At 41.1% G+C, this 17,755-nt stretch overlaps 1 protein-coding gene across 5 annotated transcripts in view; it reads left to right on the top strand.

Annotated features, from left to right (window-relative positions):
• The window catches only part of evi5a (ecotropic viral integration site 5a), a 226,958-nt gene that overhangs the window by 129,692 nt on the left and 79,511 nt on the right, over positions 1-17,755 (top strand). For all 5 annotated transcript variants that reach the window (XM_067989928.1, XM_067989927.1, XM_067989925.1 and 2 more), the window contains one exon: positions 7,189-7,284. In XM_067989928.1, the coding sequence (XP_067846029.1) occupies positions 7,189-7,284 (96 nt within the window). The remainder of the gene's footprint in view (positions 1-7,188; positions 7,285-17,755) is intronic.

The following is a 17,755-nucleotide window of genomic DNA, read 5'->3' as shown; positions in this document are numbered from 1 at the left end:
TTAGCCTAACATCAGTAGTAGGAAAATGCTGGTGTCTATTATAAAGGATGTGATAACAGGACACTTAGAAAATATCAACGGGATTAGACAAAGTCAACATGGATTTATGAAAGGGAAATCATGTTTGACAAAACTACTGGAGTTTTTTTGAGGATGTAACTGGTAGAATAGATAAGGGAGAACCAGTGGATGTGGTTTATTTGGATTTTCAGAAGGCCTTTGATAAAGTCCCACATAAGAGGTTAGTGTGAAAAATTGAAGCACATGGGATTGGTGGTAATATACTGGCATGGATTGAGAATTGGTTAACAGACAGGAAACAGAGAGTAGGAATAAATGGGTCTTTTTCGGGGTGGCAGGCAGTGACTAGTGGGGTGCCGCAGGGATCCGTGCTTGGGCCCCAGCTATTCACAATATATATCATTGATTTGGATGAGGGAACCAAATGTAATATTTCCAAGTTTGCTGATGACACAAAACTAGGTGGGATTGTGAGTTTTGAGGAGGATGCAAAGAGGCTTCAAGGCGATTTAGACAAGTTGAGTGAGTGGGCAAATACATGGCAGGTGCAGTATAATGTGGATAAATGTGAAGTTATCCACTTCGGAAGGAAAAACATAAAGGCAGAGTACTATTTAAATGGTGATAGATTGGGTAATGTTGATGTACAAAGAGACCTGGGTGTCCTTGTACACCAGTCACTGAAAGCAAACATGCAGGTGCAGCAAGCAGTTAGGAAGGAAAATGGTATGTTGGCCTTCATTGAAAGAGGATTTGAATATAGGAGCACAGATGTCTTACTGCAGTTATACAGGGCCTTGGTGAGACCATACCTGGAGTATTGTGTGCAGTTTTGGTCTCCTTACCTAAGAAAGGATATACTTGCCATGGAGGGAGTGCAACGAAGGTTCACCAAACTGATCCCTGGGATGGCAGGACTGTCGTATGAGGAGAGATTGGGTCAACTCGGCCTGTATTCACTCGAGTTTAGAAGAATGAGAGGGGATCTCATTGAAACATATAAAATTCTGACAGGGCTAGACAGACTGGATGCAGGGAGGATGTTTCCCCTGGCTGGGGGCTGCAGAACGAGGGGTCACAGTCTCAGGATATGGGGTAGGACATTTAGGACTGAGATGAGTAGAAATTTCTTCACTCAGAGGATGGTGAACCTGTGGAATTCTCTACCATAGAAGGCTGTGGAGGCCAAGTCACTGAATATATTTAAGAAGGAGCTAGGTAGATTTCTAGACACAAAAGGCATCAAGGGGTATTGGGAGAGTGCGGGACTATGGCATTGAGATCGAGGATCAGCCATGATCATACTGAATGGTGGGGCAGGCTCGAAGGGCTGAGTAGCCTACTCCTGCTCCTATTTTCTATGTTTCTATGTAAGTGGATATAGACAGGCTGGTGGGCATGGGTGGACACGTGGCAGATGAAATTTAACACAGAAATGCGAGGTGATACGTTTCGGTAGGAAGAACGAGGAGAGGCAATATAAATTGAAGGGCACAATTCTAAAAGGGGTACAGGAACTGAGAGATCTGGGGGTATATGTCCACAAATCATTGAAGGTGGCAGGGCAGTTTGAGAAAGCTGTTTTAAAAAAAAAAGCATACGAGATCCTGGGCTTTATAAATAGAGGCATAGAGTACAAAAGCAAGGAAGTCAAGATAAACCTTTATAAAACACTGGTTCAGCCACAACTGGAGTATTGTGTCCAGTTCTGGGCACCGCACTTTAGGAAAGACATGAAGGCCATAGAGAGAGTGCAGAAGAGATTTACTACTAGAATGAATCCAGGGATGAGGGACTTCAGTTACGTGGATAGACTGGAGAAGATGGGGTTGTTTCCTTGCAACACAGAAGGTTGAGAGGAGATTTGATAGAGGCATTCAAAATCATGAAGGATCTGGACAGAGTCGATAGAGAGAAACTGTTCGCATTGGCGGAAGGGTCAAGAACATAGATTTAAGGTGATTGGCAAAAGAACCAAAGGTGATATGAGGAAAAGCTTTTTTACACAGTGAGTGGTTAGGGTCTGGAATGCACTGCACGAGGGGGTGGTGGAGGCAGATTCAATCATGGTTTTCAAAAGGGAGCTGGATAAGTACTTGAAAGGAAAAAATATTGTAGGGCTACAGGGATAGGGTGGGGGAGTGGGACGAGCTGGATTGCTCTTGGCATAGCGCCGGCATGGACTCGATTGGCCAAATGGCTTCCTTCTGTGCTGTAATCTTTCTATGATTCTGTGATTCTAACATCAAATGAGGATTACCACAGTATTAATTTAGAATGTAGCTTTCCTTATTAAAAGCCACTTGTTACCTTTTCATCAAAAGAGGTTGTAGTATTTCGCTAGCTGGCTGAATTCTTTGTTTTCTGCATATATATTTTGAGTGTGCTTATCCTACCAAGCCTTACTGAATAAATTGATTTCCTTTTGTCCAAATATAAATTGATATAAATTCTAGGTGTAATGTAATAACTTGTATAATGAAGACTCGTGACTCAATTTAGTTTTAGCACTTCTGGTATTTTTGATTTTACTTCTGAGTACAAGCCAGAACAGTAAATAGGGGAAAGAGGCAGCCACAGATATATTCTCATAATAATGCAAGTCATGATATCCTGTGAATAAGTTTTTCATCTCATATTTAGAGGACATGTATAAAGGTGTGCTTTAGTTATTAGATTTTACAGTATGTCTGTCTCATTCTTCTGTCCCTTGCTTTGATTTTCTTTCCTTTTTGCCGCTTACTGATCTTATTGTTACTCAGTTGCTTCTCGAAATATTATAGGTTTTTATTTTGCATTCAAAGCATTGGACTATAGATGAGCATAATGTGTAATTGCCACATCTAGTTTTGTGCAAATTTTACTTCGAAATATTTTATTTTTAGGTTTACGGAATGTTGTATCTCATTCCATTTACTTTTATGCTTCATAAATGGAATGAAAATGTGTGTGTGTTTGTTGGGAGAAATGAAATACAGAAATACTGTGATGAGGATTAGGAGTGCAGCAGTGAGGATGTCGGGTGGATTACTAAAATGGTTCAGGGCACGAATGATTCTGCAGGGTTAGTGCAGATCTCCACCACTACCCCGGTTAGCCGGCCTCGCAGGGCTAAGTGGGATGTCCAGTACCCCATTAGGTGGCCTATCAGGATTGAGTGTTGTCGGGGCTGAAACTGCAATGATGCTGCCGACAACAGATGATAAACATGGTGAAGCAGCAGTTTTTATGTGACACTATGTATCAGCTGACGGTCAGTTAGTGTAGACATTTCCGTCTGTTACAACGGATTATTTTGCACCATCTTAAATGTTCTGTAGATAACGCATTTTTTTAACAAAAATGTTCAAATCGTCTTGTTAGCAACAAGACGTTTCCTGTACTGAGTTAAAAACAGGGCTTTTTTTGTAATCAAACCCAAGTATTGCACAAATTACTTGTGCAAGAAAATGTGCAGCTGCTGTTACAGATTTTTTTTGCTGCTGTACAGGTTTGACACCCCCTAAATTCTTAGAATCTATGATAATTACTTTTGTTTACAAATGGAGTATAACTATTTTGCTTAACTTTGGCTGAAAAGATCTGCACATGCAGTTTAAATTTTTTATTTAATAAGTATATTACAGTAGCTGTAAGGCAATAATCTTTTCATTAAAACTGCATCCAGAAGTCATTCCAACTAATTCCAAAGGACAGGACAGATTTTAAATTGCAACATGTAAAGCTTCTCTTTTTAAGGATGATAGAGTGCTGCATTTCAGTCACAGTTGTATATGAGCCTTCATATCTTGGTCAATCCTTTAGGGTTTCTTCAGTTTGCAGTAACTGTACATCAACAGCAGTGTGTTCCGGTAAATTCAGTTATAGTTAAAAGCAGCATCTGCACCCACAGCAGAATATCTCCTTCAAGGAGATTAACTCTTTTTGCAACTATAAACTTGTCAATATGGAAGAATGTTAACTAAATGTGAATTTTGCTACGACTAAAAAGCTTTGTAGTGGCTATAAAACCACAATCTCAGAAATTTTTGTTCGTTCAGCTTAAATTTCAGTTATTGAGATGTTTATAGATTGTAATGACTGCAAGCCTCTCTGATTTCCTGATATCTAAATATACTGCAGGCTACACATAGTCACCAATGTGGACCACAGAAGCCTTATTGAGCAAAGTGTGCTAGTTTCCTATAAGTTACAATATTTTGTATTCAGTAATAGCAGCGTTACTTCTTCCAAGTGGTGTGTGTTTGAGAAAAAAATGATGACCCCAAGCTGATTATATCAGATGTATGGTAAACCTTTCCTTGTTGAAAGTTTTAGAAATTGGATATTTTACAGTGATCAATATTAAAATGTAGCGTGGGTCAGCATTTTATGCACTTTGGGAGTACTTTATTTATTGAGTTTGAATATGTTCATTGATAGACTGCAGTAACTAGTAGAAAATTATCTTTTTAAAAATATTGGACTGGCCATACAGGATATGATGTTTACACCATATAAAGAACATTGACCGTGAACTGATTGAGTATTTTAAAATGTAAGTTCAGTTCCTTTTAAAGAATATTAATTTCTTATCCTGTCCATGAAGCTACATATGTTTCTTTTGAATCAATTGATTTCTTATAAAATGGCTTTGCCTTGAGCAAGATAAATATTTCGATGGTTTCATTTCATCGTATGCTGTAGGCTGTCAACGTAGCCTTTTATTTATTTTTATCATAACTAATAACATTAGCTTACGGAGTTCTCCTTCCTCCCTTTTGCACATTTGTTCTTCAAATGGGACACTTCATTGGAACTGGCATTCTATATATTTTATTAGCATATCTCCCATGGCACTGCTTACAATGTGTCGGAGGATGCACTGTTTTGTGCCATGTGATGTACAAAGTTGTGTTTTTAGTGCATTGTGACGTTAGCAGTATTGTTGGATTTAAATAGTGGGATTGCATCCATATTTTCCTGGAAATTACAAATCCGTTGTCTTGTTGATCATTATATCTTTGTTTAGCTCTGTACCAAATTTTATGTAAAGGAATATGGTAGGGAAGGCGCTCCATTTTGCAAGTAGGTAGGAAGCATGAGGAAGTACTGAGGAGGGTGTGGTTTTATTAGTGTTTAGGAGAGCTGTTCTAGGGCTGCAGGTTCAGTGGGGGTGGAGGGGGGAGGGGGAGTTTTGGGGAGTAGGTCATTGGGTGTTGGAGTTGTAGTGGAAGGGAGGATTCCAGAATCTGGGACTATGTGTTGAGAGTGTGACAGTGGTGGGAGGGTGGTGTTGGAGTGAGAGAGCACTGGGATGGTTATGGTGGCGTTTTACCTTCATAGTAAAAGTGTATTAAATGCTTAAACTTAAAAGCTGATTCCTACTTACTGCCAGGAATGTGACTTTTACTGCAGGGCATGGAGACTGGCTAATGATACTGGGGCGCTGCAGCAAGTGGGAAAGGATGACTCAGGGCTTGTGGCAGGAGGGGCTAGAAGGAGGAAGCTGGGAGAAGTGGCAGGGGAACTCTCTGGTGACAGGCCTGATTTTAATAGGCCTCAGGTGGTTAGCATTGTGGAGAACCTTTTTACTAGCCTTGGAAACGGAGCAAGGAGAACTCAATGGGTAGTAAGTATAATGGGTTAGTAAATGATGGAAAAGTGTTGAGGGAAGCAGGTACAACACTTACAAGAGACATGCTATCATGTTTTGGATTTTTTGACCATTTTTCCAGAGAAAGGATTACATTGAAGGGTTGTGTTTTAAAGAAAAATGTATTAACACAAGTTTAAAAGAAAAGAGCACTGAGACAAAGGTGGTTAAAATGCTAATGAACTACACTTTGAGGTTGTTTCCTCAAAGACTATAAACAAGTAATTTGTTAGCCTGTCTCAGCAATCAATATACACCTCTCACTCACTGTGTTGAGAAATCCCTGGTCCTGCGGACACAGCAGCGGTTGGCGTAGGCCCTCCTCTCGGGTTGTGAACACTAGGAGAAAATAGAAAGACACAGACAATAGGTGAGGTTTTCAGACAGAAGTTATTTTGTGCATGCCAAATTAGATCACCCATTAATGCATTATTCTGTATTATTACCCAAAGCAAGTTGTACTGCTTGAATCCAGTCATAACTATGGCCCTGTATGTGCACTTGCTGTGAAATAAAGCAGACTAATGATTTGTACCTGGCATCATCTTTCCAGGTTATTTTCTCAGTCCCCCCTTCAAAAATTGGAAAAGCACGAGGGCATGTGGGAAAGACATGAACATTCTGTCCAGGTCACAAGGAAATACTATTGTTACACACGACATAAATAGCTATCAGACAATGTGAGTCTATTCCAGCACTAAGGGGTGAGGGATTGACTGATGCCTCTGAACCCCAGGAAGTATCTATAGCCGACATACACATAGACATAAGCTATTATATGTATTTGCAGATTTCCCATAGCATTACTGACAGTGAATCAGAGAATATACAGTTTTATAACAGTACATGTGTTGTGCCATGTAGGGTTTTAAATCAGTGCCACTAATTTACATTGACTGAATAACTCAAATTCCACTTTGGTATTTTGGAATTTTTACCGGTGCTTTGGGAATTGAATTCCATGACTCTGACCATTAATCTGAGAAAATCATGTATGAATTACTTTTATTTTATATATATATATATAATATATATTTAATTCTTATCCCTTACCATTTTAAAGCTGAGGTTGCTGTGCAAGATGTACCAGTTGGAAGTCGGTACCTGGTATTTTGCAGTACTAGGGAGGGGGGAGGGACTTAGCTACAGTGGAGAGTGATTTTTGGCTTTGACAGCATTGGGGTATTGACTAAATGGATGGGGACCCTGGAGTTTGGCAAAGCTTTGTTGGAATGTTTCTTAGATTGCTGCAATTTCTCCTTGGTTGTTTTTCAGAATTATTTGATGAAAAGCTAGTGGACAAATTTCAAAAGCTTTATTTAGATAAAGTTCATATTTATTTTCCTTTGAGAGAGATCTTGTTCAGAAAGCATATGTAAACAGTGAGATAGTCTTTCTTCATTCTAAATAGAGTTCTATTAAAAATAAATGTTTTGGCATTTTGAAAACAAACAGAAAAGCTCTAATCGTCAACTGTGCTTTTTTGAGTATATTATTTACCTCATAACTGATTAGTTTTTATTTCATTTTAGAGTAAAGAAGATATGATGGTGGTGAGACTTCGAGAAGCAGATAGCATAGCAGCCATGGCTGAACTCCAACAGCAAATTGCTGATCTAGAAATACAGGTATTTAAAATAAAAGCTACCATTGATGAAATTCTTTTCAATTGTTTGTCCCCAGTTTTCTCATTCAAAAGTGCCAGGTTATAATTCCATGGTTTCTGGTAATTCTCTGGAACCTCACCCAATTGGCTTAACGTGTGAGCCTGGACAGTGTTAGCAGGTAATTTGACTGTGATGCAGCATCAAAGTTGAGCTCAATTCTGCCTTCAGCTGACATTCACAAGTGGGAACTTTCCAGCAGAGGGCACTGAATAGTGATCAGGAACATGGGTCCTGTTTTTATTTCCCTAGTTCTGGGATACTGAGGCCAATTACAATATGTCCACTGTTGCCCTGGCTGAATCAGCTGACTTAGCACAGACAAGGGATTGTACCTGAGATTTTCCTGGTTTGCATGTATGCTCAGTATGACACCAGTTGGTTTTACTCACTGAACCGTTGGAAGCAATATACTTTTGATCTCCTGTTTCAATAGTTGTTTTACATTTTCAGCCATTGCATTTTTGTTAAATCTAGAGAAACACTATAATAAATTAAGTCAAGAACTTGAAATAAGATGAATTGATTCAAACCAGAGCTTATGGTACCAGAATAATAAACTTTTTGAAGAATATGGAGTGCAGGAGAACTGATTGATTGACACTGCAGTAATCTCAATCAGAACTCATTTCTGACGTTTTTTTTTACTCTGCTTTGAACAACACGAAAACAGGAAAACATCTTGCGAATTTTAAGTCACCCTGCTTTACTTGCTTAATCTTTACATTGCTTTCTTCCTACATAGATCTATACGAAAAATGTGTTGTGGTTAATAAACAGTGATTAAAGTTGGATTTAGGGAAGCTTTCAAAATGTATGTTTTGATATGTCTATTGGAGTATAGGAAGAGGCATGTCTGATCCAAGCATAAAATTAATATACTATTCAAATTCAGCCTGCTTTGTATGGAAGCCCCAAATCAAATACAATGTGGTGAATTAATGTGTTTTAGCTATGCAAGGATATAGTTTTACTGTTCATAAACTTTGTCACCATTTTTGATGAGTTAAAAGCCCCCTGGTTAAGTTGGTGTGTTCTAGGCATCTCTGCTAGCCCAACACCCACTCAACCAGATAGTATCCTGCTTTGGTCCCAAGTGTTCTGTTGCTCAGAATTTTAAAAAACGATCTTGATTGTTTAGCTTTTTTTTCCAGAAATACGTATTTCTCTGTTGTCAATCATCTTTCAACTAGTTTTGGTCCGACAGGAGCTTACAATTCTAGATTAACATAAAGACATATCTCGGAGAATCATCATAAAGCTATCATAGATGGGAGAATTCCGCAGTCCATTCTGGGAGAAATTCCATATGTATGCAAGTTGGGAAGGGGGAGGAGAACAGATGAGCATGGGTTATTTTATTTTGAATTGCAGTATAAGTGAGGTCTGTCTTTCTGCTGATAGCAGCTTTTTCGTGCTAGTGAGTATAGGAATAGGAGAATAGATCAGATGAATACATGGCTGGAGGGTTGGTGCAAGAGGGAGAGATTTAGATTCCTGAGGAATTGGGACCGATTCTGGGGAAGATGGGACCTGTACAAACCGGACGGGTTGCACCTCAGCAGATCCGGGACTAATATCCTCGCGGGGGGGTTTGCTAGTGCTGGTGGGGAGGGTTTAAACTAGAGTGGCAGGGGGATGGGAACCTGAGCGGGGAATCAGAAGAGAGTAAAGTTGAGAGCAGCAAGAGAGGGGAGGACCCAGGGGAAATTTACAATACAAATAGTGCAAATAGTTGTTCAAGAACAAGTGAAAGGGAAAAGCGTAGAACAGCAGAAAGAAAGTGTACTTTAGGCACGACAGATAAAGTAAAAACTAGAAGGTGCAAAGCGATTAACCCAGCATCAAAGCTGAAGGTCAGGCTAGGGTGTGTGGCCCAACTAAGAGTTCTATATATAAACACACGGAGTATAAGGAATAAATTAAATGAACTACAGGTACAAATTCAAATTAGAGGGTATGACATGATAGCTATTATTGAGACATGGCTGCAGGATGGTCAGGATTGGGAACTAAATATACCAGGTTATAAGGTCTGCAGGAGAGAGTGGGAAAATGGAAGAGGGGGAGGAGTAGCCTTAATCATTAGAGATGAAATCACTAGATTGTATAAATGCAGAGATTAGACAAGTGTGTAACAAAGGCATAGTGATCTTAATGGGGAAAAGCAGTCTAGCAACTGTCAGAAAGGTAGTGAATTTCTTGAGTGTGTCCGGGATAGTTTTCTACAGCAGTATGTCCTAGAGGCAACAAGGGGGCAAACCATACTAGATTTAGTAATGAGTAATGAACCAGATTTAGTTAACAGCTTGACAGTGCGTGAACATCTATCCAATAGCGATCATAACATGATCGAATTCAAGGTAGTGTTTGAAAGGGGAAAAAAGTGAATCAGCTGCTAAGATTCTAGACTTGGGTAACGCCGACTTCAATGGGATGAGACAGAGACTGTCCACAGTAAACTGGGCAAATCTGTTAATGGGTAAAACGACTGATGATCAGTGGGAAATGTTTAAAGAAACATTTAACGTGATACAGAATCGGTTTATACCCCCGAGGGGCAAGAACTCCACTTGCCAAAAAAAACAGCCATGGACAACTAAAGAGGTAAGGGACAGTATAAGACATAAGGAAAGGGCATACAAAAAATGGCACAGATCCTGGCGAGTGGGAAAGATACAAAGATTAACAAAGGGTCACAAAACAGATAGTAAGAGCTACAAAAAGAGAGTATGTAAAGAAACTTGCAAGGGATATCAAAACCAATACGAAGAACTTTTATAGTTATATTAGGAAAAAGAGGGTAGTCAGGAGCAGTGTTGGCCCCTTAAAAGCTGAAAGTGGGGATATTGTCATTGACAATGGGGAAATGGCGGACATGTTGAACAATTACTTTGCGTCAGTATTTACAGTCGAAAAAGAGGATAGCATGCCGGAAATCCCAAGAAAACTAATATTGAATCAGGGACAGGGACTCAATAAAATTAACATAAGTAAAACAACAGTAATGAAGAAAATAATAGCACTAAAGAGTGACAAATCCCCAGGACCAGATGGTTTCCATCCCAGGGTTTTAAAGGAAGTAGGTGAGCACATTGCAGATGCCCTAACTATAATCTTTCAAAGTTCTCCAGATTCAGGAACTGTCCCTCTAGATTGGAAAATTGCACATGTCACTCCGCTTTTTAAGAAAGGAGAGAGAGGGAAACCAGGGAATTATAGACCAGTTAGCCTAACGTCTTTTGTGGGGAAAATGCTGGAGTCTACAATTAAGGATAGGGTGACTGAACACCTCGAGAATTTTCAGTTAATCAGAGAGAGCCAGCATGGATTTGTGAAAGGTAGGTGGTGCCTGACAAACCTGATTGAATTCTTTGTAGAGGTGACTAAAGTAGTGGACAGGGGAATGTCAATGGATGTTATTTATATGGACTTCCAGAAGGCATTTGATAAGGTCCCACATAAGAGACTGTTAGCTAAGATAGAAGCCCATGGAATCGAGGGAAAAGTACGGACTTGGTTAGGAAATTGGCTGAGCGAACGGTGACAGAGAGTAGGGATAATGGGTAGGTACTCACATTGGCAGGATGTGATTAGTGGAGACCCGCAGAGATCTGTCTTGGGGCCTCAATTATTCACAATATTTATTAATGACTTAGATGAAGGCATAGAAAGTCTCATATCTAAGTTTGCTGATGACACAAAGATTGGTGGCATTGTAAGCAGTATAGATGAAAACATAAAGTTACAAAGGGATATTGATAGATTAGGTGAATGGGCAAAACTGTGGCAAATGGAATTCAATGTAGACAAATGTGAGGTCATCCACTTTGGATCAAAAAAGGATAGAACAGGGTACTTTCTAAATGGTAAACAGTTTAAAAACAGTGGATGTCCAAAGGGACTTAGGGGTTGAGGTACATAGATCATTGAAGTGTCATGAACAGGTGCAGAAAATAATCAATAAGGCTAATGGAATGCTGGCCTTTATACCTAGAGGACTGGAGTACAAGGGGACAGAAGTTATGCTGCAGCTATACAAAACCCTGGTTAGACCGCACCTGGAGTACTGTGAGCAGTTCTGGGCACCGCACCTTCGCAAGGACATATTGGCCTTGGAGGGAGTGCAGCGTAGGTTTACTAGAATGATATCCGGACTTCAAGGGTTAAGTTACGAGGAGAGATTACACAAATTGGGGTTGTATTCTCTGGAGTTTAGAAGATTAAGGGGGATCTGATCGAAGTTTATAAGATATTAAGGGGAACAGATAGGGTGACTAGAGAGAAACTATTTCCGCTGGTTGGGGATTCTAGGAGTAGGGGGCACAGTCTAAAAATTAGAGTCAGACCTTTCAGGAGTGAGATTAGAGAACATTTCCACGCACAAAGGGTGGTAGAAGTTTGGAACTTCCTTTAGCAAACGGCAATTGATACTAGCTCAATTGCTAAATTTAAATCTGAGATAGATAGCTTTTTGGTATTAAGGGATATGGGCCAAAGGCAGGGATATGGAGTTAGATCACAGATCAGCCATGATCTTATCAAATGGCTGAGCAGGCTCGAGGGGCTGAATAGCGTATTCCTGTTCCTATGTTCCTATATTTTGTATTCAGCCTTGTTTCTTTGAATGAGGAAAGATTGGATTGGTCAACAAAAGATTTGTCAACTTGAGATTTCTTGCCTATATCTGGATACAGCACCAACAATCTCCATTTATATTAATGCCCCTCACATCTTAAAGATCTCTTTGAACACTTTCCAGTGTGGAAAAGAAAAAATGGGCACAAGCCAGATTTTCAGTTTCAAGTCTATGGTGTTCTGACAACAACTCACCTTTAAATCAGGCTGCCATTATTCTACAGATACCAGCCTGATAGGATAGAATGTGCAGCTGACATACTCGATGTAAACTGCAGGCTGCATCTTGCATTGAGCTCAGCAACATCCACGTTTGAACATGTGCCTGGAGCTCTGGTTCAGAGCATCTACTCCTTAATGTTACAAAAGTGCGGGTGTAAGCATAGGTTTTACCCTAGCATTAAAAAGATTCCATACGAAGTTTAAGACGTTCCCGAGCGGTCGTTTCAATAAATTGCTTTATATCAGGCTGATGTTATACTGTACCCGGTGTGAAGTCCAAGTGATGTGAAGCTACCTACTAGAGGGATCTCTTGCATCATGGCCTCCGGGGAATTGGATGTTAGATTGGGACTTGATGTACTGCCATTTTAACATTGACGTACATCAAAAAATACTTTAGGGTCAATTTTCGGATGGACGAGCGAGTGCGCTCGTGGCAGGGGGGGCTCTTAAAATTGGGGATTCCCGGAGTGGGTCCCGAGCCTGGCTCCACCCGCCCACTTCCGGGTTCCCCAATGACATGAATCGGTGCGCGCGCAGCTCCCGCATGCGGTACTCCCACCGGCAATCAAAGCCGGCGCGATCCCACTTAAGATCATTATCTGGGTACTTGCGGTCGTTTACAGACCTCATTAGTTGGAGATTTTAGGAGGATTCGGATTTTAGACTACCCAGAGCGTGTGTCCCATGCTGGGGGAAACACTCCCTGTTTAAACAGACGTGTTGCAGCCAGCATCCAGCAGCCAGTGGCAGCTGCAAAGGTCCATTTAACAGGTGCGGGGTAAACCCTCGTTCATTGCAGCAGGGCACTCTGTCACCTCAGACAAAGTTTGGCCTGCCACACTGTTGCCTCCACACTCCAGATTATTAAATCATACCCTAAACTCTGCTGTCCAAACACATTTAGCTACTTCATGGACCCCCTCACACTCACACCAGCAGGATGGAGTCCATTGCTGCATTCATCACTCCGTTGGAGGACGAGCAACATCACCAGCCTCACCAGGCATGCCGTCAACCTCCGCCACATAGAGCTACACAACACAGTGCTGCGCAACAGGCACCTGCACAAAGTAGTCGTGCAACTACACATAGGCCCACTGTAGGATGACCCAATGGGTGGCATCAAGGGTGTTCATGGAGAACATCATGAAACCATAAGAGATAGGAGCAGGAGTAGGCTGTTCGGCCCCTCGAGCCTGCCCCGCCATTCAATGAGATCATGGCTGATCTGATTTTTACCTCAACTCCACTTTCCCACCTTTTCCCCATATCCTTTGACTCCCTTGCTGATCAAAAATTTGTCGAACTCAGCCTTGAATGTATTCAATGACTCAGCCTCTACAGCTTTTTGGGGTAAAGAATTCCAAAGATTCACGACCCTCTGGGAGAAGAAATTCCTCCTCATTTCTGTCTTAAACGGGCAACCCCTTATTCTGAGACTATGCTCCCCAGTTTTAGATTCCCCCATGAGGGGTAACATCTCTCAGCATCTACCCTATCGAGTCCCCTCAGAATCTTGTATGTTTCAATAAGATCTCCTCTCATTCTTCTAAACTCCAATGAGTATAGACCTAACCTGTTCAATCTTTCCTTATAAGACAACCCTTCCATACCCGGAATCAACCTAGTGAACCTTCTCTGAACTGCCTCCAATGCAAGTATGTCCTTCCTTAAATAAGGGCACCAGAACTGTTTGCAGTACTCCAGGTGTGGTCTCACCAGCACCCTGTACAGTTGTAGCATGACTTCCCTGCTTTTATACTCCATCCCCCTAGAAATAAAGGCCAATATTCCGTTTGCCTTCCAGATTACCTGCTGCACCTGTATGTGGACTTTTTGTGTTTCACGTACGAGGGCACCCAGATCCCTTTGTACCGCAGCATTTTGTAGTATTTCTCCATTCAAATAATATTTTGCTTTTTTATTTTTCATGGATGACTTTACATTTTCCCACATTATATTCCATCTGCCAAATTTTTGCCCATTCGCTTAACCAGTCATTATCCCTTTGCGGACACTTTTTGTCCTCGTCGCAACTTGCTTTTCCACCTATCTTTGTATCATCAGCAAATTTTGCCACAATACACTCTGTTCCTTCATCCAAGTCATTGATATGTATTGTAAATAGTTGAGGCCCCGGCACTGAGCCTTACGGCACCCTACTAGTTACAGATTGCCATTTTGAAAATGACCCTTGTATCCCGACTCTTTGTTTTCTGTTAGTTAGCCAATCTATCCATGCCAGTATATTACCCCCAACACTATGAGCTCTTAACTTGTGCAGTAATCTTTTATGTGGCACCTTATCGAATGCCTTTTGGAAATCCAAATATACTGCATCCATTGGTTCCCCTTTATCCACCCTGCCCGTTACTTCCTCAAAGAACTCTAATAAATTTGTCCGACACGATTTCCCCTTCATAAAACCATGTTGACTCTCCTTGATTGTATTATGAGTCTCCAAATGTCCTGCTACTACTTCCTTAATAATAGATTCTGTCTCACTCCCTTCTTGAATAGGGGTGTTACGTTTGCGGTTTTCCAATCCGCTGGGACCTTTCCAGAATCTAGTGAATTCTGGAAGATCACAACCAGTGCATCCACTATCTCTGTAGCCACTTCCTTTCAGACCCTCAGATGCAAGCCATCAGGTCCAGGGGACTTGTCAGCCTTTAGACCCATTAGTTTACCTAGTACTTTTTCTCTCGTGATAGTGATTGTTTTTAGTTCCTCCCTCCCCTTTGCCCCTTGATTTTCTACTATTATTGGTACATTATTAGTGTCTTCTATTGTGAAGACAGATACAAAATATCTGTTCAAATCCTCTGCCATTTCCTTCTTTTCCAATATTATTTCCCCAGTCTCATCCTCTAAGGAACCAATGTTTACTTTAGCTACCCTCTTCCTATTTATATACTTGTAGAAGCTTTTACTGTCAGTTTTTATATTTCTTGCTAGTTTACTCTCATAATTTATTTTCTCCCTCTTTATTATTCTTCTAGTCATGCTTTGCTGGCTTTTAAAGTTTTCCCAATCTTCGGGCTCACCAGTAATCTTTGCTATGTTGTATGCTTTTTCTTTTAACCTGATACCATCCTTGACTTCCTTAGTTAGCCATGAGACTTTCCTCCTCACAGGGATATATTTTTGTTGTGAGTCATAAAATATCTTTTTAAATGTTTGCCACTGCTTATCCACTATCATATCATCTAATCAGTTTACCCAGTCCCCTTTAGCCAATTCCGTCCTCATTCCTTTATAATTACCCTTATTTAAGTTTAATACAGTAGTTACAGACCCAAGATCCTCGCTGTCAAACTGGATTTGAAATTCTATCATGTTATGATCACTGCTTCCCAAGGAATCCTTTACTTTGAGATCATTAATTAATCCTGTTTAGTTACCCATTACCAGATCTAAAATGGCCTGTTCCCTGGTTGGTTCCTCGACGTATTGGTTTAAGAAATAGTCCCTAATACACTCTATGAACTCCTCAGGGTTATTTTTGCCAATTTGATTTGTCCAATCTATGTGAAAGTTAAAATCGCCCATGATTATTGCATTACCTTTGTTACAAGCCCCCCTTATTTCCTAATTACTATTTTGCCCTACAGTGTAGCTACTATTAGGGGGCCTATATACTACTCCCACCAGTGATTTCTTTCCCTTGCTTTTTCTTACCTCCACCTAAATTGATTCGACATCTTGATCTTCTGAGCCAAGATCATTTCTCACTATTATACCAATTTCATCCTTTATTAACAGAGCTACCCCACCACCTTTACTTTTTCCCTATCCTTCCAAAATGTTAAATAACCCTGAATATTTAGCTCCCAACCTTGGTCACCTTGCAACCACGTCTCTGTAACGGCCTCGAGATTATAACCATTTGTTCTATTTGTGCCGTCAATTCATCTATCTTATTACGAGCGCTGCGCGCATTCAGATAAAGAACCTTTAATTTTGTCTTTTTACCATTCTTTCCTACCCCGACCCCATTTGCTAGTGCACTCTTATGTTTGTACGCTCTTTCCCTTCCTGACACACTCTGTTTATCATTACCCCCATCACTTTCCTGTACTACTTCCTTGTCTTTTCTCTATCAATCTAAACTTTGCCCCATCCGAGCCCACCCCCCCCTCTATTTAGTTTAAAGCCTTCTCTACCGCCCTAATTATTCAGTTTGCCAGAACACTGGTCCCAGCATGGTTCAGGTGAAGCCCATCCCAACGGAACAGCTCTCTCTTTGCCCCGTACTGGTGCCAGTGCCCCATGAATCGAAACCCACCTCTCCCACACCAATCTTTGAGCCACGCATTCATCTCTCTGATCTGATTTACCCTGTGCCAATTTGCTCGTGGCTCAGGTAATAATCCGGAGATTATCACCTTTGTGGTTCTGCTTTTTAATTTAGTCCCTAGCTGCTCAAACTCCCTCAGCAGAACCTCTTTCTTAGTCCTACCTATGTCGTTGATACCTACGTGGACCACGACAACTGAGTCCCCTCCCCCTCCTACTCCAAGTTTCTCTCCAGCCCTGAGGAGATGTCCTTAACCCTGGCAACGGGTAGGCAACACAGCCTTCGGGACTCTCACTCTTGGCTGCAGAGAACAGTATCTATCCCTCTAACTATACTGTCGCCTACTACAGCTGCATTCCTTTTTACTCCCCCCACTTGAATGACCCCCTGAACCATGGTGCCGTGGCCAGTTTGCTCATTCTTCCTGCAGTCCCTGCACTGGTCCATAAGGGCTGCAAAAACCTCGTACCTATTGGACAAGAGCAGAGGCTGAGGCTCCTGCAATGCTACCTCCTGGATCCCCGTACCTGCCTCACTCACAGTTACACCCTCCCATCCCTGACCACGTGCCAATTCTACAGTATTTAGTCTAAGGGGCGTGACTGCCTCCTGGATCAAAGTGTCCAGGTAACTTTCCCCCTCCCTGATACATCGCTATGTCTGCAGCTCGGATTCCAGCTCCTCAACTCGGAGCCGAAGTTCCTCGAGCTGCAGACACTTACCGCAGATGTAGTCGCCCTGGACAAAACTGTCCAGTAGCTCCCACATATTGCAGCTGCAACAAATCTCCTGCCCTGTCATAACTATTTTATTTATTTCCTTGATTACTACAAAGCCAATCAAATTATTTTTAGGTTGAACCAAGTACTGGCCTTGTTTAATTTATTAAATTAAGTTAAGTTTTTTTTTAAAAATTCGATTTATATTATAAATTACTTAGCCCATAGTCCTAAGAAAGAAGAAAACAGAAGAGATACTCACCACCAAACACCAACCTGCCTTACCTGTGACGTCACACTGCAGTTTTGTTTTGTTGTTGCTGTGACCCGCTCTTGGTACGCTCCTCTCTGATGACGAATCAAATGCACTAATCTAATGAAAGGGCATTATTGCACAAGCCAGTCAAGAATGGTGAAGATGGGGCAGTAGTGGTGAAAATATAATATGTAATGTGAGTTGATCAGAAATCAAATATAAGTAAAAACCATGACAAACCCTCAAACACTCTTGTGCATCCCCTTCATGCTCACGACACATTTGCCTTACGCTTCC

This window comes from Heptranchias perlo, chromosome 9, assembly GCF_035084215.1.
Source record: "Heptranchias perlo isolate sHepPer1 chromosome 9, sHepPer1.hap1, whole genome shotgun sequence".
NCBI classification, from domain to species: domain Eukaryota; kingdom Metazoa; phylum Chordata; class Chondrichthyes; order Hexanchiformes; family Hexanchidae; genus Heptranchias; species Heptranchias perlo.
This window is presented reverse-complemented; position numbering and strand designations above follow the sequence as displayed.